Below are 25170 nucleotides of genomic sequence, written 5' to 3'. Positions count from 1 at the left end.
TATTTCGGTCATCTGTCCCTTCAACCTTAAGACCTCTTCTTTCAACTCAGATTCTAACCCAACAATCTCCTTAGACGGATCAATAACACCCATGTCCAAATCTTTGCTAGTCATGGCTACCTTGCACTTTGACATTGTGTTGTATGGATGAGTTACTTAAGAACCACAAACCAACCACCCTTCTACTCAGTGAAGATAACAAAAGGAACAAAATGGGGTCATCCTGTTAGCATTAGGGAGTTTAACAGCTAAAAATATTACATTTCGTGCAATGCACCTAACAACAATTAACGGTTCTAGAATGACTTCGAAGGTCACAAAGTCACTTGGCATCATTCCAATTTTGTTCATTTCAATCTTCTCTTTTCTTTCTTTTCTAGCACTTGCTTGCTCATTGTGCTTCCTTTTTTTTTTCTAATTATCACTTTCCTTTCCTCTCATTTCCTACATCCCATAATTTCATCATTTTTTTTCTTTTTTTTCTTTCCCTTTTTTCTTTTAATTTTAAAAAATAATATTCGATCGAACCCTATGTAGGTTGTCTACGTATCATGTCCCTCATGAATTAGACCAAGCGTAGTTCTTGAAAAGTAATGGATAAATTAAACTAAAAAAAATCTTTTTGGATTATTCATTTACAATTTTTTTTTATTTTCAAATACAAAAAAGGAAATATGATAATGAGAGACTCAACTCAACTATACTACGACAAACTCTGCCACCAACTAAAAGAATCATTACTACTGGACATGACTATAAAGTAAAGACAACATAAAAAGAAATAGACTCAAAACATAAAAAAAACTTCTTAAGCAACTCCTGGATGCAACTGTCCTGACCAGATGGTCCTGGGGTGTCTGTCATGCTCAAACTCCGGTAAGTAGATCCACACTTGTATAAAAAAAAAACTAAAACCAAATAGAGTTAAGGATTTAGAACATTATATGAGACAATAACACTCCCTATTGGACACATACAAGACATGATTGTGCAAAATAGCCTACATGGCCAAAAGGCGGCTAGAAGTGCAAACTCAACAAAGGTGACCTCTAAGACATGGAAAAATTACTTTGCAGAAATGACTGATTTTGTAGAAATGGCCTATGTGGCCAGAAAACGGCAGCATTGCAAATTTAGTAGAATGGACCTTAAATAGAGAGGACACCTTGTTGTGGACCAAGGACTCTAAGACATGGGTTAACTGAACCACTTTTGCGAAAATAGCCCTATTGTGCAAAATGGCCTATGTGGCCAAAAGCGGTAGACATGAAAATTTGATAAGGATGGACCTTAAAGTAAAGAGACACCTAATTGTGGATTGGAGACTCTCCAGACACAATTAAACAAACCACTTTGCGAAAATAGCCCTATTTTGCAAAACGACCGATGTGACCAAAAGTGGCTAGAGATACAAGATTTAGCTACGACCCACGAAGCCAAGAACCTAAGACTTACTAGGAAGACCGGATCCTATGTGGGTTACCTCAGTATCACACCCCAAAAGACGAGAATTAGGTATGCGTAGTTTGGGAAGATTGGATACCGGCGAGAATAAAAAAAAATAACTAATTTAGAGAAAATATATATTTTGTCTTTTTCTTGAAAAATGATGAAACATGTAAAATCTTTTTGGATTTTTTTGGATTTTTTTCTCTTTTTTTTTTTTGAAAAAAGATGATGGGGAAAGTGCAAAATCTTTTTGGATTTTTTCATTTTCATTTTTTTTTTGTCTTTTTCTTAAAAAAATGTGAAAGAGAAACATAACTGGAACCTACTAGCTTTATTTTTTACACTTCACCCTTTTTTTCATTTATCCTCAACCCTCATTGGTCCGCCAAATAACCCCTTTTACCCTTGAAGATTGCAACATGTAGCACATAGAATGCATCAGGATGGTCTTTATTTTTGGGCACACCTGTCCCAGACGGACCCAACCCTTGTCTTGAGTCCCCAAAGTCAGATGCACGTGATGCAAACAAGCGTTCATACTAGGGATCCGGCATGAGGCTGTGTAATTCTAGATTTAAAACCTGGGTATATTGTTCTAGACCTGGCTTAGCCGAGCAGACAACTCGAGCCGGGGGGGGGGCAACATACCGGTAACCAAAAGATCATCCGGCTTTGCAACTTGTCCGAACCTCGTTCTAAATTGGTATATGACACTAACAGAAAAGAAGTCACGCCAGCGTGCACTTCCCAAAAGATTAGAAGAGAAGGGTTTCGCAGCAGTTTATATACAAGTCAAATAATATCAAAGCGGTAAAAAGCGGCATTTAGCGCATTAGGCCCAAGCATGTAATAAAAATCAGATAATAAATAAAAGCCAAATATAACAATTATTCTAAGCTCGAATTCTTGAACCCTGAACCAGAGATTCTGGGTTCTTTCCCAGCGGAGTTGCCAGAGCTGTCACACCTCCTTTTTCTACCACCGAAAGCAGTATATGAGAGTTTTTTCAATTAAAGTGACAATAACCGAAATGAGATTATTTATTCAAATTCAGAGTCGCCACTTGGGATAATTTATGGTGTCCCAAGTCACCGATTTAAAATCTCGAATCGAGAAAGATTGACTATTTTTTATGGTCTGCGAAGACAAAAATCCGGGTAAGGAATTCGGTTATTCCGGGAGAAGGTGTTAGGCATTCCCGGGTTCCGTGGTTTTAGCACGGTCGCTCAACTATTATTTTTTTGGCCTAATTGTCTGATTAATTATATATTTTAAACCTATTGTGCATTTTTATCCTTTGACCGCTTTTAATTATTTATGGAACTATTCTAGAACAAGTTACGATTGTCGTACACTTGTTTGTTTGGTACACATTGCAAATCGTATCACGGGATCCGTGCCCGCGATTTACAACATGTTTAAATTATTAACATTATTAGTTGTTATGACCGGGTCACATATATGTACCCCCGGATTTGGAAATTACGTAGCATGATCATGCCACGGGAATCATACCTACAGTCACGATGATAGATTAAGTCGCGCCTAAAGCACTATCTACGAATAATATAACAAGATAAAATGGTCGTCTATGACAAAATCATCATTAAATCACATCTAGAATCACATTCATCATTAAATCATCATGTATGACAAAATCATTCTTACAAATAGAGATAAAAGATAAGGAAAAGTTATTTATGAGTGGAGCGTGAAATCAGTTAAGTATTTTAAATACATAGCAATTTCCTAAAATTTAGGAACACAGGTAGAATAACTGTTACGGGTTTTATTATAAATGTAAATATGTAACTGCTAAAAATGTTAATCAAGCACTACTGCTATGATATTGTAAAATCTTTTAAAATATTGGACAATTATGTTTTTTCCTCTTAATATTAAGTCCAAACCCACAGCCTTACACTTTTAAAACAACCGAATAATCAATCCAAAAATAAGTTTTCATGATGGAATCTCATATTTCATTACAAGCTAAATCACGTTTTGGTTGAATCAGTAATATAAGAACAATGCTAGTTATCCTACTTTAAATCACGCGCACAATAAAAGAAAACATTCGTATTGCCACTTTCACATAATTAACGATTCCGGCCACAAAACTAAAGCAAATTTCACCAAAAGATCAAAAGATATCACAAATAATCATGGAAATCAAATGAATCTACCATTCAAACACATATGTGACAGAATCAATAGGTAAATTATTGAAGATAGAAATGGACTTCAAGTATGTACCAAAACCATTTTCAAACACATGAAATCTCCCTTTAATAATTGAATCAAGCGACAGCATCTCAAGTCTATACCGAATCGCAAACCAAAAACCTTGACTCAACAGAAAATGGCGCTTTTTTCGAGAAAAATGGAGTTACGGTTAGAACTCGACAGATCTCGATTCTTCAGCGATAACTGAAACGGATGACTGTTGTCATCGGAATTTCTCGCTCTGTTTCTGCCCGTTCACCCTTTCTCTGTTTTTCCTTTTTTTTTTATTTTTTTTTAATTCAGGTGAGTTTGGCTGTTGTTAGGATATGGAGAAGGATAGGGTCTGGTTGTTTCTCGATGGCGTGTAGGGGAGTCTCAGTCATTCCTCTATTGAAAGAGATCTGAGAAAGAAGAAGGGGTGTTGTGTGGAGGAGTTTGCTGCTGTTGTTCGAGTAGCTGGTGGGTGGGCGGCTGGTTTGTGCGTGTTTTCCGGCGCGAGGGAGATGGGTGGGAGTCGGTGACGGACTGGTGGTGGCAGTTGTGTGTAGGGGGTAAGGGTTAAGTGCTCAGATCTTGTGTGTCAAAGATATTAGATTGAAGAAGATGGTCCATGGGGTTCTGCAGCTGATTTTGTTTCTTCTAGGGTTAGGCTACTAGCTCTCTTCTAGGTTAGGTCTTTTTTGTCCTTTTCAAGATGATGTCTAGGGTCTTTTTTTTACCCGAAAATGGCTGACCCCACTATAGGTCTCTTAGTGTTGCTTTTAAGTCTAAGTCTAAGGTTTTAGGGGTATTGGGCTTGGGTTATTATGGACTATAAAAATGGCCCTTTAACTCTACTAGACTAAAAAAAATATTATTTCCTAAAATAACAACTACAAAATAATGAAATCATTTCTAATTAAAGTAAAATTAAAAATTAAAAATGAAACTGTTTTATATCAATTAGCTAAATAAAAGAGAATATTTTTGTAATTTTTATTTTTGTGACAAAATAAAGTAAAAGAGTCAAAACTAATTGAAATAGCGATATTAGGCCTAAACTAAATATTTAAGCTAAAAATGTGTACAATCTCGGGGAGGGTCAAAAATCACATGTCTACATACTTGTGATTAACTATTAACTAAATTAAACTTTTTATGAATTGTTCGTTCAAGTGATTTTCCGAGAAGTGGTTGGAATTTTTGATTAACTATAACTACTGCAAAAATTAACAATTAAAAGAGAAAACAAGAGTACAAAAAAAGTGCACAAACAACTTTAGAGCAAGATCAATAAGACATGGATATTTCGAGGTCACCACTAAAAAAGGAATTAGCAACAAACAAATTCTGTAGCTAAACAGAAAAATTCATCGCTAATTCTATAAAGCAACGGATTAACGATCGATTATCAAGAAATTCTATTAGTTACGAGTGATTTAGAGACAAATTAGCGATGGCGTTCATAGCTAATTTTATTTTTTTATAGTGGATTATGGGATTAATGTTAATCTTGTGGAGTTTTTCCAATTGAATTAACTACTTGATCTATCTGGTTTATTGATTAGCAGGGATTATGTTTCTCACAAGGTCTTTTTGACACCTCGCTCGCCTATTCAAGCCGACCTAATATCTATATCTTTGTAGAATCAGAATCGATTAGAATACATGAATAACTCCTGCAACAATAATCAAGTAAGACAATTATCATATGTCTATCCTAATCACGAATCTATTCTCCAATGCCTGAATTCAAGAACTTACTCTATTTAATCATATATTCAATTTAGAGCTTCGACGTTCGAGTTCAACTTCAGATTTGTAGATAATATTCAACTATTAGGATGTCACATACCATATAGGGGGGATTGATGAAATAGAGGTTAGCATCTAGCATCTTGTGTGACAAAAAGGTGCCACCAGAACTTAAAGGCAAGTTATATAGAGCGGTGGTTAGACCGACTATGTTGTATGGGGCAGAATGTTGGCCAGTCAAGAACTCTCATATCCAAAAGATGAAAGTAGTAGAAATAAGGATGTTTAAGTGGATGTGCGGGCATACTAGATTGGATAAGATTAGGAATGAGGATATTCTAGCTAAGGTGAGGGTGGCGTACCTAGATGACAAAATGCGGGAAGCGATGTTTAAATAGTTCGGGCACGTATGGAGGAGAAGCATCGACGCCCCGGCCAGGAGGTACGAGCGATTAGGAGGACATGACCTTAGATAGGAAGGCTTGGAGGGCGAGCATTAGTGTCGCAGGTTAGTAGGTAGTTGAGCGTTTTTCTTCACTGTTGAGAGTGCTAGGCTAGTTTGTAGTGTCTTGCTTTAGATTGTTAGTGGTACTTGTTGTGTTTGTATTATTTTCTGCTCCGATTGCCTAGTACCTTTCCATTATTCTGATTATTGATATTGTTTTTTCCATTTATTTTTCTGATTCTTAGGTTGCTGGCACTGTCTTTTTGACATATGTGGTTGTTATTGTTCCATTTCCTCTTTTTCATCTCCTTGTATCGAGGGTCTTTCAGAAACAACCTCTATAGCCTTTGGGGTAGAGGTAAGGTCTGCGTACACACTACCCTCTCCAGACCTCATACGTGGAATTATACTGGGTTGTTGTTGTTGTATTCTACTATTAGCTACGGTATAAAATAATTAAGATCATGACTAAACGAATAAATGAATGATATAATCAAGTGATCAAAACAACTATATGACTTCAATAATCAAGAAGTACCCATAACCCCAGAATAAAGGGAGTTTAGACACTCATATTCGTATGAACAATTACAATAATATTTCGAATAAAACTACAAATACTAGTGATAGAGAGGAAGAACACAATGATTTCGTGCTCCAAAAGGGTTTTGTAGCCTTCGTTGCCTCCAAAATATGTTTGACCCCGTTTAAAGCGAGTTTAGTGGTATTTATAGGGTAGGGTAGTGTCTAGGCCGAAGTACCCAAGTCCAACACTAAGAGGGAAGCAAAATTATCTTAGAAAATCTCCCATCAACGCGAGGCACCATCAGAGGCGCCGATATTTCTCTGCCTTCTTCTTTGACTTAAAGTTTAGGGGATATCCAATTAACCTGCAACGGTTCTCCTTTGTATGTTCTTTGTAATAGGAATACTCATACTGGATTAATTTCTTCCAAGACCTGAAATTTCCCCTGGATTTGCTGGACCTCTATTACTATACACCGGAATTCATTTAACAATTTCTGTAACTTGAACTACCTGTGTAATGTTTGCAAGGCTCCTTTGACTCTCAAGGTCTATGAGCAGAGAGTAAGTGTTATTAATATTAGGAACTCAAGACATCATTATGATCTAACTTCTTGCTTGAGAACAAAAGTCATTTAGGCCCATATGAAACTGCAAAAGTCTGTGATATTCAAAGTGAGTTGCATATTTCTTGAATTCTGGGCAAGGACACCCAAGATAGGGCATGAGTACATTAAACTAATCCTAGAGATGTTTAAGTTTGGAAAAATAATCAGCCACAATCGTAGTGCGCTGAGTCACAGTATGAATCTCTCTATGAAGGTGAAGTATCTTAGATCCATTCACATTGTCGAATCTTTTTTTCAAATCCTCTCAGACTTTGTGAGCATTAAATTATACACAACATTACTCAACATGTGTGGTCACATAATATTATGATCCAAGACAGAACCACAACATTCACCTTCTCTCACTGATCATGTAGTTCGGGCTCAAACTTAGATTTAGGATATCGACCATCAACAAATCCTAACTTACTCTTACCTAGTAGATTAATTTTCATAGAACTAGTCTATATAGCATAATTGTCTAAACCAATTAACTGAAGGAAGATCAGAGAGCTACCTGGAATGTGTTTGTTGCAAGAAGAGAGGATGATTATGATCCATTAAGGAAAATTGGTAGTATCGGGTGTCAAAGTGACATTTGTAGAGGAACTATTACTAACATCATATGCAATCACCATTGTTAGATAATATAAATTGAGCAATTCACTAAACCTAGCTCCAATTTGCATCACTCTAAAATTCAACATCACGTGACTAATTGAAGTAACAAGAAAAATAATCAAGCTTAGATCGAAGATGCAAGCATACGATGTTATCTTCCATAACCATGGAAGTTATAGCTAAGAGACGATAGCTTGGAGAGAAAGCTCAGATGGAGAGAAAAAGAGTAATTGATCCTGTGAAAATGAATGCATGCTTGCATTGATACAGCTTATACGGTTCTATTTCTATAATACACTCAACTTGCTAACTAACTCACTAATAAACTTTACTCACTACAGACTTAACCCAACTAATGTAACCACAACTTGCTAAGCTTATCAACTCTCAACATGATTCTAAAACTTTTCTAGGACAGGATAATACTAGATTAATTTTTTTTCTTTAATAAATATGTATTATATTATTACAGAGAATCAACAAATTAGGCAAAGGTGCCTGTAGCTTCCTATACAATCTAACTTAGGAAAAAAGTGCTTCCAAAATACTTTATTCAGCCACATAATAGAGAACTTAACTAAGTGATGTGCTAGTTTGTTTAGGTTTCTAGGAATATAAATAAAGTCTATATGATCAAGCGAAACCGAAAGCTTCTAAATGCCTTCATAAGTCACTTTTATCACCCATAATGTACTATTTGTTTAGATCATATCATTAATACTTTTTTCTTCCGATAGAATCTTTACATTCTTATAAACATTTTTGATTGCACGTTCAAGAGCCATTCTTAAAGGAAGCGCTTCAACAGTCATGGCTTTCCCCACAAATTGGATTGAAGATCCATGAGCATGAAGTATTTTTCCAAGGCTATCCAAAATCCAAACGCTAATACTTTCACTTCTATTTTCAGTTGTAAACCTACATCAATAAATAATAAATATACATTCTTGATGGGTTGTTCCATTTTGAAAAAATGTATATGAGCAAATAGCTAAAATATTCTTATGAATATAATAATCAAATAATGACTTAAAATTAATATCAGTTGGTTCAAACTTATCTTGATTAAAATACTAAGTATTGCTCAATTTTTAAATTTGTCACATAATATTAGCACTTAAATTTAGTAACTCTATCGATTCAGGATACTTCCTAGCATTTGAAACTAATTTATACCATCACACTAAAAATTATTAATGTTCTCCAATTTAAGCTAGTTTATAGCACTTAATTTTCACATAAGTTGAGAAGGCCATCCAAATATTATATGCTCAATATCCTCTCCTTCACCTATCACACACACACACATATATATATATTCTCCATACTTGATATTCTCTCAGCGAGATTATTGCTTACAAGTAAGTATACATTTTTTTTAGAAAATATTTGAGTTTATTTTTTACTCTCAATCTCCATAACGAGTCCCAAATAATTTAGGTAATGAATGATAACTAGATTGAACATCTAAACTATTATTGGGCTTCCCCTTAAGCATTTGCTTTGCTAAATAGTATCTCGATTTAACTTCATAATTTCCTAATTCAACTTTTAATCTAATACTCCTTCCGTTTATTTTTACTTGTCATGTTTCGCTTTTCGAGAGTTAAACTACATGAATTTTGACCAACGTTCTAACATGTATATTTGTACCATATTGATATGGGACGAATTACAAATTATAGTACTTTTCGTATAGTTTCTGAATATCTGAATTTTAATTTTAAAATATTAAGAAAATTTAATCTAATTAGCTTCAAAAATTAATCAAATTAACTCTCGAAAAATAAAACGTGATAAGTAAAATCGAACAGAGGGAGTACTAGACCGAAAGTTTGACTAGGACAAAATTGCTCAATTTTGAGTAATGCAAATTGCAAAAGTAGATTTGACATTTCCCAACTAGAGTAGGAGTTATTCTTTTGAAGCAATTGAATCCCAAAAAATTGTATTACGATCTCCACTTAGTAAAGAGGGAAAGCTATATACTTTCTCTCTTTTTCTTTCCTCACTAGTAGTCTTTCCCCCAACTTGTTTGAACGTATTAGATTGTATTGTTTAAATAAATTTTAATTGTTATCTTATTTGTCAGTACGATATATCCAATAATTAAATCTTTATTAGATTAAAGGGACTTATATAGTCATCGAATAACTTTTTTGCTATATTTTTCTTTATTGTATTATTTAATATTTAGTATTATTGCATTATTAATAAAAAATTTATTACCATATTGCTTTGTTTAATATTTTTTCCTTCTCTGTAATATAAGAGAAGATTCTCTTGTTCTCAATAATATTGTATGAATTTAATGAATAAATACACTTTTTATTTTTAAAAAAGAAAAACAAAAATAATTATTAAAAAAATAAAAAAAAATTAACTAACCTAAACCAACCCTCACCCATGTTTGAGTAGTTATTTTAGGTAGTTAATTTTTTTGTGTCTTTATTTTTTATCATTTTTAAAAAAAATAATTTTTGAATCTCCAAATTTGTTGTAGCTTTGTTCTAAAATTTGATACTTGTTAAATTTTTGTTGTTACACTTGGCATCATCACATTGATTTGCTTCTCCTATTCTTTTTTTGTGTCTTTATTTTTTATCATTTTAAAAAAAAAAATTGAATCTCCAAATTTGTTATAGCTTTGTCCTAAAATTTGATACTTGTTAAATTTTTGTTGTTACACTTGGCATCATCACATTGATTTGCTTCTCCTATTCTATATAGAATACATTGATTTGTATATATAGAAGATATAAATTTTCGCCACAAAAACGGAGAGAACGAAAACCCCCTTATACACGGATCTTTGTTTTCTCCTAACCCCGCAACCAGACAGCAGAAAACTGGTAAATTTTGAAAAAACCCGGAGGATCATAAACCCCGAATTCCAATCAAAATCAGTAATTTCTTTTTCTCTCTATCTCACTGGCGCACACACATATACAAAAGTATCCAAATATACAATTTCAATTTCAGAGTAACTAATGGACGAAGGAGAAGGGGGTTTAAGCTTTGATTTCGAGGGCGGCTTAGACACTGGGCCGACACACCCAACTGCTTCCGTACCAGTAATGACACAATCTTCCGATCACAACATTGCCGCCGCCGCCGCCCCAAATGCTAACATTAACCAGCCGCCTACTGTCTCAGCCCATGTAGGCGGGGATGTAGGGTTTGTTGGCAATCGTCGGAGTTTCAGGCAGACTGTTTGCCGCCACTGGCTACGGTCACTGTGTATGAAGGGTGAAGCCTGTGGCTTTCTTCATCAGTATGATAAATCTCGAATGCCAATCTGTCGGTTTTTTAGACTGTATGGGGAGTGCCGTGAACAGGACTGTGTTTATAAGCACACCATTGAGGATATCAAGGAATGCAACATGTATGACTTTTTTTAACTGAGTTTTTTATTTTCTGGTTATGCTCATCTATCTTTAATAACGCAACCAACCAGAAACTATCTATACTGAGTGTAAACTGGTAATTGAAGGAAATAAATACTCCTATATGTTGCAATTGGCTGTGAGGTTTCCTACTAGAATAATGCTATAATCTCCGTCCAAACTTTAGCCTCTATGAGGCCCCAGGGCTTTAGTCTCAGCCTTGCATGTCGTAGAGGTTAAAGTTTTTTTTATCTTAATAACCGAGAAATCCTCGAGGGCCAATGACACACGGTTCGAAACTCCGTGGATAATGGACTTTCCCCTCTATCCTTCTCCACTTAAATACCAGATTTTGTCTGCAGCAGGGTTTGAACTCGTGACACAGGTGCTTTAGATGTTTATGATAATGACTCATGTTAATTTGCTTGCTTTTAATACATACATACATATATATATATATATATATGTGTGTGTGTGTGTGTGTGTGTGTATTAATAAGCAAAAAAGACAGTAGCGAGAACCTAAGAGAAATGACATATGGTTAGGTAATGACATATATTGCTGGTTATGATGGTTTTTATAATACAGGTACAAATTGGGGTTTTGTCCAAATGGTCCTGATTGTCGATATAGACATGCAAAGTTGCCCGGACCTCCACCACCAGTGGAAGAAGTTCTTCAGAAAATTCAGCATCTGGCGTCCAACAACTATGGTTACTCAAACAGGTTTTACCAAAACCGGAATGCTAATTATTCAACACAGGCTGACAAACCTCAAGCTTCACAAGGACAGAATGGAATGGGTGCTGTGAAATCTACAGCAACTGAGACACCCATTATACAACAGATCCAGCCTCATCAACAACAAGCTTTACAGACTCAACAACAGGGTGGCACAACTCAAACACAAATTCATCCCAATGGCCAGCAAAATCAAGCAGATAGGACTGCAGTAGTTCTGCCTCAAGGAACCTCTAGGTGTGTAGAGTTTCAAGGTCTTTAATTAGGTTATGTAATCAGTTCATGTACGTATATTATTTACAATAATTTAACAGTCCCCTATGTCAGCTGTAATGAGTTCATCCAGAGCCTTGGGTTCGTAACTAGTTCAACTAGTTTCGTGATTGTTGTTTTCTATATCCACTTGTATACTAGTTTTCCCTTTGTTTTATTTTCTGCTCTACTTAGGCATAGTTTGCGTGTCTGAGGAAGTGATATTGACTATTGTGATCTTAGTTCATCAGAGTTCTGCAATAAAAGATACATACTTTTACGGGTAATTTGAGTGCCCTGATGCATACGTAAATTTAGAGATCACTCTCCTCCAAAAGAGGACAGGAGAATTGGATTAGAAGATATGTAGCTACTTTGCTTTCTTCATTCCATTTTTCTTAGTTTTCCCCATGGTTTGTGTATCTATAGCTGCTAGAAGTTTAGGCCTAATGATTGCTTAAACTAATGAAGCTAAATCAACTCTCTTTGAAAGAAAAGAGCTCATTTTTTTCTTGCTAGCATTTCATTAGCTGTTGTGGTCGCTGCATTTTGCGGTCGCTGCATTTTGCTCTTCTAGCAAGTCTAACTTTGTCGGAGTGATCTAAATACCAAATAGTAGGTTAAGACTAAATGCATTGAATAATTTTTCGTCGAGGGAGGGGTGGGTGAGGTGATGCACCCATTGTAACTTCCTCCCTGCTTGTGAAAGTGAAGCGGTACTATATCTTGATTCTGAGAAGATGTCCTTTGAATTGTTTTCTCATTTTTGGCGTTCCTTTTGTAAAGTAAGATTTTGCTGTGGCGCCTGTCAGACAACAATTAGACCATCTTAGACCTAGGGAGCTCTAAGTGCGGTCCTCTTCCTCTCCATAACTCTGGGGCAAAGGAGCCTATGGCTCCATGTTGCAGACAAGCATGCTCTATGTACTAGTCATGGTTCAGCGACCAGAGGTGGTTACTTTTCTCCTTAGACTTTAAGGAAATGATGTCTCAGGCTTACTAAATAGATCCTATCATATTGAGTTATTCCTGTTGATATAAGAGCCTTCTTTTCATCAACATGCAAACTAGAATCTGTTTCTAGTTTCAACTATTGCAGCTATGTTTCTGGTGCAACTTGGGAAATGTATAGCTTTTGTCGAATTGCTTTTGTGTTTTTGAGGTATACAATCTTATAAAATTTCTTTGCTTGATGGATTAGCAGTCAGCACTATCCCGGTGTTGTTTGTTGCAATAGAATGTTATTTACTTGTCAGAAAATGTGATGATTAACCTGTATAGTCTAGAATGCATAATATGCATCTCCAACTGCTTTCCATGATCAAGGTCTTGACAATGCTAAATATTGCCTTAAACCTGGTTTGCAAATTTTGAAGTATGTACTATGGTTAAGCTTTTGAGAGACTATCTGTGTTTACCTTCATGATTCCATTCCCCTTCTTCCTCTCTAAAGCAGATTCATGTACCAGTGCGGCTTATTGAGATCTTTGAAATTTATGTAATGTCTTTGGATGAGTGTTAGTAGCTTGGTGAGCCACTTTAATACCTATTTTTCTCTATTTTGGATTTTGATTTCTGGTATTTTAGTGTGACTGCAGGACTATGCCTGGGCAGTCTCTTGCAAAAGTTAGGGTGTTTTTTTATATTTAGACTGCCCAGGTGGCTATGGTTTTTAAGAAGCTACTGATGTTTCGATTTCAGAGTCTTGGCCTGCCTATATTCTTCTTTTATTATCTTATCTCCTTTGATAATTGTCTACGTGCCATACAATTATGGAATTGTGCTTTTGGTCAATTTTCTTTTTGGAAGAACAAGGGGATATTAACTTTCAACTTGTTGTCCTGCTCCATCCACAATTGCATACTAGTCATTTGGTAAAGATTGGGTCATAGATGGGACAAAAACATTAACTTTTTGAGGATAAAATTCTGGATAGAAATGAAATCTGACAAGCTCCTGCATTCAGGGTGCTTATATGCTCACTTGATTTGTCTTTTCTGATTCGAGAATATTGTGGGCATCATCTCGTGTATTGGTTTCAAGATATTGTACTCCCTTTTGTATTTACATTGGAGTCTTAGACTACAATTTAGTGAGGCATTTTGGTTATTGTTGAGAGGACAAGCTATATGTGAACCAAAAGCTTAGCTCTCTAGTGCCTCCATGAATGAAATAACAATAAACCAATTTAAACCAAAAGGAAAGTAATAAAATTCACGTGGCTTCACCATCGTAGACAGGTGAGATCTTAAAAGATAGCAGTTATATATAATGACCAATGCACCAAAAGGAACACAAAAATTCTCCAAATAGCTTTACCCTCTTTAGTACCTCTAAAGACCCATGCTACAAACTATATCATACAAAGTTAATGGAAGAACTCAATGGTCTATTATATAGTTAGAGTTAATACATACCAGTAAATAATAAGCTGATATGCATTTGGTACGATGAAATTCATTTTTCAAGATAATGTTCTGTGCGAGGAAGTCTTTTTTTTGGTGTTTAGTTACTAGAAAAATGTTTTTAATGAAAAACATTTCAATCAAAGAGGGAAAATGATTCTCACACTTATGAGGGAAGTTATTTCCCTGCAATTATTTTAACTTAATATTACTTGTCATAACACCTAGAAATTATCGTTATTCTTTAATACTAAAAAATTTCATCTAATACTCTCAGATTTGGCTATAATTATTTTTAATCTTTTGATGTATGTTTTTTCTGTAATATATTTTCCTTACCAACCAAACACAGGAAACATTTTCTATAAAAATATTTTCCATGAAATATAACTTCGTGCCAATCTTACAGAAACATGATTTATTATTTTCAGTCTAAGTTGTGGGTGACCTCTCAGGTTAGGCAATAAGGTAATTTGTTTTTTGGAAGTTATACTCTTGTGGCGGAATCATCTTCATTTGGTGAAAGTATAGTGAGATATCTTTTGTTGATGTTGAACCTCTTGTTAAAGACCATTTTGTGAATCTGGATATGCTATAGCTTGAAGATAGACTTTACTGCATTGACTGCAGAACTGCATGTTGGAACTTTGTCTTTTTTTTTTTTTTTCTTTTCATTTTTGATTGTTGCATATTGACTTTCAAGTGATCCTTTCACTGGCTTTCCAGTTCGATGTTGAGTTTTAGCTTGTATTATTTGGTTATTGTAACTTGGATTGTGACCCTTTGGACGATGAAGTGCACATATGTTGCTAAGTTTTCATAGCTACTGATATTAGTTGAGCAGTTTTACATTACTTAGACATAGGTGCTTGTTGGGTTTGTCAAGGTGTTTACTTTTATGATATGGGATGTCAATACAATTTTGGATACAGGTGTGAGAATACATCTAATTAGGTTGTTGTATCGGGATACTTGATTTTCTAACATCGCCTTGATGTAATGAATGAATTGTCTCTAGACTTACCGAAAAAGAACGATTTTAATATTTTAGATTTGAGGATAGAATGTAACATCTCCAAAGAGGGGGGGGGGTCTCGGGATGAAAGATGTCAGAGTATCAAAACCCTATTAAGGAAATGGTTCTAGAGATTTTGTATTGAGGAGCACGCGCTAAAGAGGGAGGTAATAGAGGAAAAGTATGGAATTGTGAAGCAGAGTAGAGGACTTATAATATCACACTTCTGTTCGGATGCGGACTTTGGAGGGATATTATGAAAGGATGGAAAGATTTCATTGGTAACAAAACCTTCAAGTTTTGGATGAAATAGAATTAGCTTCACAAGTTCATGGAAGAGACGTTGAGAAGGACATTCTTGAACATCTATAATATCTCGAGAGTCGAGTCAGAGGGAGATGGCAGTATGATGGTTTTGAGGTTACAATAGGGGGGAGTTCCTTGGGGCAGAATGGTTAGAAGGAATCTTCTGGATTGGGAAGTAGTTAAATTCCAAGACCTGGTTGAAAGACTTTACAAGCAAAATAAATCACGCACTATTCAGGACTCATGGAGGTGGATGTTGGGAAGAGATGAATTGTTGTCAGTACAATCATATTATCATAAATCTTGGTGAGGTTGGAATCAGATCTTTCACACTTACCGGCTTGGATTCCTGTGGCACCAAAAGTGTGTTTTTTTACTTGGCTAGCAATAGAGGAAGTAATCCTGAAAACTGAAATTTGAGAAAAAGGCGGATTACAAATGTCAGCTGGTCATATATGTGCAAATGCTCTGGTGAAGATGCGGACTACCTCCTCTGTTATTGTCAGGTGGCTACTTGCTCGTGTTGTGAGATTTTGAGATGGGACGGACTGCAATGGCGATGCCGGGCACAGCGAAGGAGGCTCTCTCCAGTTTGACATGTTGAAGAAAGAAGAGAAGTGAAGAGCACGGAATATTGAGCATTACACTCACGTAGGCCCTTTTGAACATGAGAGCTTTTGAAGGGAGAGAGAATCATATGATGTTGTAGCTTCTCTTTTTGCTGCTGAAGGGGAGATTTTCCCATTGTAACTTAAAGATTTTTCTTGTGATTGTTTCATCGGTTCATATCGAGCAGTCCAAAAACTTTTTCTTCATGGAAGTACAACTTCTTTGCTACTACGAGTATAGCAAATACCAGAAGTATCTAAATCAATTTGACTAGATATGATAGTATGATACATATTTGCTACCAGCACCCCTGTTTTTGTTGTAATGAGACAGCCATAGCAAGAAAAAGAAAGAGCCCTGTTGATAGTTTAATTGATTAGTTTCACAAGTATGAGTTAGCAGTGGGATGCAACTTCATTATTCTTTTTTTTTTTTTTTTTTTTTTTGGTTAAGCAGCTTTATTATTCTCTCATAGTGGTCTGTCACATATTTCCTGCAACGTCATATAAAGTATGAGTAAGCTATATGGATGAAAAACTGTCCAGGACTAAACACTACAGGTTTGCTGTTCAGAACTGGTATTCTGTCTTGTTTAGTGACACAAGGTCGTGATTCATTTTGTGATGCTGTTTTACTTGCAATATCTTCAATTGTTACTGGTGATGAATTTCCTTTAATTTTTGAACTTCTGATTTTGACCCTGGCATAGCAGTGACTTCCATTTCTTAATTCATTGATCTTTGTTTGAATAGTACTACTGTCCCTCTTCTCTATCCATTTTTCTCCTTGTTGGGCTAATGAAGAAAGAAGGGACAGTTGCATTCCATATCTCTGTTTTTGCTAGCATACTTATCCAGTGTCATTGCATGGAATTAGGTACTTTATAGTTAAAAGCTGCAACCGTGAGAATCTTGAATTGTCGGTACAACAAGGAGTTTGGGCAACTCAAAGAAGCAATGAGGCTAAACTAAATGAAGCTTTTGACTCCGTGGAAAATGTTATTCTGATATTTTCAGTTAATCGGACTAGACATTTTCAGGTAAACTATTCTCTATCCTTTATGTGCTACAGATATAAAGTTTGTCCATTACCAAATAGCGGAGGAATTTGTTAAGTATTACTAGTATATAATTATTGAAAGAGTGTATAATTTGATTTTGACTTGTCGTGAAAGGAATGTGCGAGTGTAATGCTAGTTGATGGTTGTAAACAAAGCTTCCTTTGGCGCACGAGTTTTCACAATGTGAAATTTGTTTGCTATTTCTTAGGGTTGTGCAAAGATGACATCTAGAATTGGTGGCGCTGCTAAAGGAGGAAATTGGAAGCATGAACATGGAACTGCCCATTATGGACGTAATTTTTCAGTAAAATGGTTAAAGGTCATTCAGATTTCCTTTCTCTCCCCCCCCCCCCCCTTCTAATCTTGATTTCTCTGTTGTTTGCTTGTGCACCTTTTTCATTTGGTTGGCCTTAAATGTGTATCTGCTTATATGATACCTTACTAACTTCTATTTAGGGGCTGGGAGCAAACGCATCGTGGCATGAAATCAACTTGCCTTTTCTTTTTGGGATAGTAATATTGCTTTTCTTGTCTCTTGGAAGTGGGAGAAACATAACAGTGATAAAAATTATCAGCCAGTCTAAAAAGGATTATCATATGTGGACATGTGTCTAGAAGATATGGAGCATTATTTTTGTGTTTTTAATTTTTTTATATTTATCTGGGAAATTAAATTGGTAATACTAGTAAGGGTATATTTGAATTTACGCCCAGTTATGACGGCAGGTGAGGATTCTATAATTTTGGGTTCCAATATGGAGGTTAGTGCGAGTATTAAAACCTAATCAGGTGAAAGTACAATTCTCTCTTCACCAAAAGTGTAACACTAGAGAAATCCTATTGTGTTTAGCGCCCTTTCTATTTAGCTTTAGGACTATGATCACTTTTCTAACATATACTTGATATAACTGACTGGCTGGTTTTTTTTTTTTTTTTTGTATATTTCTTCTTTTTACCTTAACGATAAAAGATGAAAATCTCCTCTTTTTACCTCTCTTTTTGCATAATTGCTTGCACATCTGGACTAACTCTAAGGTTTAAAATGCAGCTGTGTGAACTGTCCTTCCAGAAAACTCACCACTTGAGGAATCCATACAATGAGAACTTACCAGTGAAGGTATAAGCCTAAGCCTTTAGCTGTTGATTCTTTAACCAATTTCAACTAGTTTAATTTCCAGTGTAACTGCTCTAAGAATGTTGATGTCCAATGATTGATTTAGACTGGGATTGACATATCTAATCGGCAAGAAATTGTGTTTGTATTGAAGATTGCTGTAATTTTCCAAAAGTCTTTCCTCATGGATGTGTAATACACATCACCAACAGGCCTGGCCAACCATTGACTAGTTGAATTTCCCACCCCTCTATCCCCATAAGTCTTTCTTTTTAACAAAAAACAACCTTGGTTTTTCCATTTTATGATCTTCCTTTTACTAAGATTTTAATTGGTGATTGATGCTTATGATATCCGAAATAGAAGCTCTTTAGTTGGTCTGTTTTGTTTTATTTGGATGCTAGAATTGGTCTGCATGCTGTTGTTACTTTCAGTCACCTTTTCAATGTTGTATTTTGCTCCTGTTGTTGCAGATAAGCAGAGATTGTCAAGAATTAGAACCCTCTGTTGGTGAGCAGTTGGCTTCTTTGCTTTATCTTGAACCAGATAGCGAACTTATGGTACTTCTTTTACTTCTTTTGAATGTTGTCTTCAATCGAGTTTTCTTTTTCTAGATGGTAATGCTTCCGTTCCTGGAGCTTTCGGGGCACTTCAGCATGTCACTTGTCTCGGTATAATATGTATAAGACCAAATTGATAATATGTTCTTGGAAAGACTGCATTAGCTATGAATATTGACAATATGCATAAAACCACTGCTGATATATACAATGAAACACTTTGTTACTGCTTTCATGGCTATCTCCGTGAAAGCATGGTATAGTTTCTGCTTTTGGTTTCAAAAAGAATTTCTGGTTTTGGTTGCAAGAATTTCTTGGGCAGTCGCTAGCTTAAACGTTTTGAAGTTTTTAGCATTATTAATTTGGATGATAAGCGAGAATACTTTGTGCCGTTTGTGAATATGGTTTGCTGCCTGATCTTAATCAGATGTTCCTGACAATTATAATGCAGTTTATTGTAGCAAGTCTGATTTACTTTTTGTTTGGTTGCAAAAATGACAGAAAATGTTGTTGGCTTCAAATGGACTAATTATTCCTGAAACTCAGTCAATTCCTTTTGTAAGACAATTAAGAATCTATGCCATTTTCCGTCTCTAGGTTTAACCTATAATATCATACTTTAGGAAAAGTAGTTGAAGTATGAATGCCCAAGTACCAAAAAGAATTTCCACACACTTGGGCCAAGAAAAAAAGGTCAGTCTCACGCGTATTGCAGTCCTAATATGAATAAATAACGTGCTCCCTCTCTAATAGCTTAAACTCTCAATGTGGTTGTCACACAATTCAAAACTTACCTATTTTCTGCAAGTCATCCTTGGTAAGTGTTCTTCCCATGTTGCTCTCTGAACAAACTTTGCTATCTTTGGTGGAGTTTTTATTTTCACATTGCTTTTAGTGGAAAAGGATCTGCTTTGGCCCGTTAATAATCAAAATGTCACATCAAGAGCACAACATGTGATGCGTGGATTAGGTGCACGACATAAGTTCGAACCTTGCCGTAGACAAAAGCCTGGTATCTAAGTGGGGAAGCATAGATGTAGAAGAGCGGAGCCATTATCTATCGACTAGTATTTAAGTGGAAAAGGTTAGGACCGAACTAGTACTGGAAATCTCTTTGTTCTATTGTCTGACTACCAAGGCTCTCCACTGTCCTCACATGGGGCTGTCCAAGATTTTGTTGTGATCTGATTCTCTAGTTTCTTCAGTTCTCCCCTAATTTTCCACAAAGCACCAATCTCTATTGGGACTGGGTTAATTTCATTTAGATTATGACATAGCTTGGTTTGGACATGTTACACACAGTTGTCTATTTTTATTTTGCTCGATTTGATAATGACTCGATTTTATCCAATCATGCTTCAAGTTCAACCCAGTGTTTCAGAGTCCTCAAACTCAAATTTGGCTTCAATCATTCCCTTTGGTTGTAATGTGCTGATTGTCATTAAGCATCTAATGCTTGAAGTATCCACGATGAAAAAGCACATGGTGGCTATAGGAACATTAGAAACTATGTCGTATTGCAGTTGGAATTCGGGTAGACTCTATTCTAATGGGATATTAACTGTATTTCAGGCAATCTCACTTGCAGCAGAATCCAAGAGACAGGAAGAAAAGGCGAAGGGAGTGAACCCTGACAATGGGAATGATAATCCAGATATTGTACCATTTGAAGACAATGAAGAAGAGGAAGATGAAGAAAGTGAGGACGAGGATGAAAGCTTTGATCAAGGTTTCGGACCAGCTGCTCTTGGCAGAGGAAGGGGGAGGGGAATTGTGTGGCCTCCAATAATGCCTTTAGGACATGGGCCCAGGCCTCTTCCTGGGATGCGGGGCTTCCCTCCGGGCATGATGGGTGATGGATTTTCTTATGGAGCTATGACACCTGATGGTTTTCCAATGCCTGATCATTTTGGAATGGGTCCCAGACCTTTTGGTCCATATGGCCCACGATTTTCAAATGATATGATGTTTCATGGCCGCCCTCCAGCTGGTGGATTTGGGATGATGATGGGTCCCGGAAGGCCCCCTTTCATGGGCGGGATGGGTCCCGGAGCGACAGGCCCACCCAGAGCTGGTCGAGCAGTTGGTATGCATCCATCATTTGTTCCACCCTCATCTCAGCCTTCTCAAAATCCTTATAGGCCTAAAAGAGAACAGAGAGCTCCAGTTCATGACAGGAATGATAGATTCAGCTCCGGTTCAGATCAAGGTAAGGGTCAGGAGATGGCGGGCTCAGTTGGTGGACCAGATGGAGTAAATTATCCCCAAAGAGGGAAAACCGAACAAGATGCCCAGTTTGGTGCTGGAAACGGCTTCAAAAATGATGAAAGCGAAAGTGAGGATGAAGCACCAAGAAGATCAAGACATGGGGATGGAAAGAAGAAGAGGCGGGATACTGATGATGATGCTGCAACTGCTTCAGAAAAATAGGTGTCATTCTAAACTAAATATAGAAGTCATCTTGTCTTTGCAGCTGTTTGTAACACATGCTTCCACAGGGGCAAATGTGACTAGTTTTAAATTATAAACCCATCTGCCAACTGTTTTTGCAGATTAAGAAAGAGAAGTCATCTTACATTCCGGCTGGGAGACATACTAAATGTCGCCTCCTGCCAGAATATTCGGCCTGACTGAGAAATTAACAGAACTTTTAGTTAGCAAAGAACTGTACAAGTAATTTCGTCGAGATTCTTTGAGTTATATTATATGTCCTTTGGTGTGTAAAACAATTACATATACACGCATAGATTAGATACAATTTGTGGAACATTCCTGTTAGCTCTATTTTTCTCGTCATGCTGGCATAGTTCTGACATACTGAAGCATGAAATTTGGTTGAAGGTCGTGTCATGAAACATTAGAAGTTGATGGACTTGATTTGTGTCTATGAATTAGTTTTGTTGCTGATCTTTGGAAAACAAGTTTAGCAGGTTTGTACTCAGCCCCTTTCCTTTTAGATTACAATCTATTTTGAAGGTGAAAATGGTTGCTCAGGTTTGCCATTTGACTATATTGCAGTGCATAACCTTCATGTAGTTGACAAATCTAAAATAATTCCCCTCCTTATTTGATGGCTTAAAAGTTATCTTAAGTAATTAGATATGTAATGTGCTTGATAAAGAAAATAAAAGGCCAATTAATCCAGTAAACACCTTATAAAATCTAAGTAAAAAAGACTTGCATTAGAAAAGGAAGAAGCTCAAAATACGTTGGAGTTTAAGCTCTTAAACTAGTGACATGACTTTGTTTTATGCTGTGAATATACACATTCTTTGTTTTATGCTGTGAATAAACAATACTAGTATGTGTGTCGATGGATATTTAAAAACTGACCAAATCGTACTATATCAAGTCGATTTTTAGGTTTCTTTTAATAAAATCATAGTTTTTTTTATAAATTTATAACTGTACCGATAATTAGGGTAGCTTTTTGAATTTATGAAAATAAACCAAAAGATACCGAACCATACCGAATAAATTTATATTGAAAAATATATTTATATATTAAATTTTAAAAATAATAAAGTATTACATTTTTCTTGGAATAATGACAATGTTTACGAGCCAACAAGTATTTAAAACTCAGAATCCTCCAAACCTATTACGCTACTCATATTGAAACTAAATTACTTCCAGCATATTCACTAGCAAGACACAACGTATTCTAGAGATTATGAGTAGCAAACTACAATGTATCGAATATGTTTCCTTTCATATGATTTAGATTTATCCTTTTGATATTTAATAATCTTCTATAGATTTTATTCTTGAGTCTCAGCTTGGTTTATATCTTTGCACTCGTGATATATATATATATATATATATATATATATATATATATATATATATATATTGTCTTTGCTTGATTTCTTTTACATTGTTGTAGAATAATTGATTGATATATATACGCTGGTCATCTTTCATGTTTTCTTAATTCACCACTCTTTAAACAATAAAATTTTCTAGAGAGTTTTGCTAAGTCAAGTACGTATATTATTGCATTCTACTTCTACTAGTGACTTTTACATGACATTTAAAAACAATACCGAAAATTAACTGAACCGTATTGATACCGAAGAGAAATCGATATGATTGGGATGGTTTTGAAAAGTGTAATTTTGGTTATACATAATAGAATAATCAAAAATTGGTATTGGTATAAATTTTATAAAATAACCGACGGAACCGAACATATATATATATATATTTTGACACCCCTAAATACTTTGGATTATGTATATTCGTTTTAGACAAAAGTGCTTTGAAGGACCAGATCTATTGTCATTAGTATTGCACGAATTTGGGGTTCATTTTCTTATTTTGTAGTAGCTTTACAAATTGTAGAAAGTCTTCGAGATATAGTTGAACATAAAATTGGGATACTTATATTTTACATGTAGAAGATTAAGGTTGAACAATAGAATGTCTTCCAGCATATTTGAATTCCCTGTACACGTGAAGAGGTTTAAATTTGGGGGAGAAAGAAGAAGGAGAGAAAATGGAAAAGATTGGAATTTAATACATTACATTTTTATATGAATGGTAAACATGTATATGAAATTTAATTAAGTGATAATCTCTCTAAGAGAGGTAAATAAGTTTATAATATAGCGCTGATCGGTAAAAGTTTCTCAATGAAATTATTATATATAAAAAATGTTTGATATTTAATTAGTCGTCATCCGGTATATAGAAGCATTTATAATATGTAGTTTAGCAGAAATTTTCTAACATTAATATATATATATAGTCAAACCTCTCTATAACAACCTCGTTTGTTTCAGATATTTTTGGATGTTATAACGAATTGCTGTTATAGAAAATATATACTCCCTCCATTTCAAATTAGATGAGATACTTTCCTTTTTAGTTTGTTCCAAAATAAATGACACATTTCTAAATTTGGAAATAATTCAACTTTAAACTATTTATTTTATCCATTTTACCTAGGGGTATCAATGGATATTTAAAAACCAACTAAATCTTCCGAATCGTACCGTACTGAACCGTTTTTTAGGTTTCTCTTAATAAAACTATAGGTTTTTCTATATATCTATAATTGTACCGATAATTAGGGTAGGTTTTTTTATTTTATGAAAATAAACTGAAAAAATACCGAACTGTACCGAATAAATTTACAATGTGAAAGATATATTTATATATTAAGTTTAAAAATAACAAAGTATTAAATCTTTTCTTTGGGCCTTGGATTATGAAACAGTTACAAACCAACAAGTAATTAAACTCAAAATCCTAATTCCCAAACCTATTATGCTACTTCTATTAAAATTAAATTATTTCTAGCATATTCAATTGCAAGACGCAAGGTATTGTAGCGACTATGTGTAGCAAACTACAATGTATTGAATATGTTTCCTTTCGTATGATTTAGATTGATCTTTTTGAATGTTTAATCTTCTATAGACATTATTATTGAATCCAACTTTGTTAATATCTTTTCACTTGTATGATTTATATTTTCTTTCTTTTACGCTGTTGTAGAATAATTGATGGATCTATACTCTAGCCATCTTTCATATTTTTTTAGTTTATCACCTTTTAAACAATAAAAATATCTAGAAAGTTTTGCTAAGTCCGATAAAAATACGTATGCCATTGCATTCTACTTCTACTAGTGACTTTTGCATAACATTTTAAAAAAAAATATCGAAAATTAACCGAACCGTACCGATACCGAAGAATAACCGACATGATGGGGACGGTTTTGAAAAGTCTAATTTTGGTTATACATAATAGAATAACTGAACGAATTGGTAAGGTACAAATTTTATAAAATAACCGGCCGAACCGAACCATTGACACCCCTAACACCCCCTAGTTTTATCCTTAATGAGAAGCTTTTATAACCACAAAAATGTCATGGCCCCACAAAGCTTTTACCCCTTAAGCTTTTGAGATCACAAATTTCAAATGTCTTCTTTTTTTCTTCTTCTTAAATTCCGTACCGAGTCAAACTACTTCATCTAAATTGAAACGGAGGGAGTATTATAATAGAACATGAGATTTGGTTTCGGAAAAAATTTGGCTTTTATAGATAAGTGTTGTTATATAAGGATGTTGCTATAGAGAGGTGTATACCTTGAAAATGGTAAT

General features: G+C 35.1%; 1 protein-coding gene across 1 annotated transcript; it reads left to right on the top strand.

Annotated features, from left to right (window-relative positions):
- Positions 1 to 10396: 10396 nt before the first annotated feature.
- Positions 10397 to 21929, top strand: LOC104236733 (30-kDa cleavage and polyadenylation specificity factor 30-like). Its single transcript, XM_009790723.2, has 8 exons — positions 10397 to 10993; positions 11583 to 11972; positions 17199 to 17361; positions 17591 to 17701; positions 18431 to 18499; positions 18970 to 19056; positions 20629 to 21486; positions 21609 to 21929. Exons 1-7 carry the CDS (start codon positions 10599 to 10601, stop codon positions 21484 to 21486), a joined length of 2073 nt encoding a protein of 690 aa, XP_009789025.1. The 5' UTR covers positions 10397 to 10598; the 3' UTR covers positions 21609 to 21929.
- Positions 21930 to 25170: the final 3241 nt, after the last annotated feature.

The sequence above is a fragment of the Nicotiana sylvestris genome, chromosome 2 (assembly GCF_000393655.2).
Source record: "Nicotiana sylvestris chromosome 2, ASM39365v2, whole genome shotgun sequence".
Taxonomy (NCBI): domain Eukaryota; kingdom Viridiplantae; phylum Streptophyta; class Magnoliopsida; order Solanales; family Solanaceae; genus Nicotiana; species Nicotiana sylvestris.
This window is presented reverse-complemented; position numbering and strand designations above follow the sequence as displayed.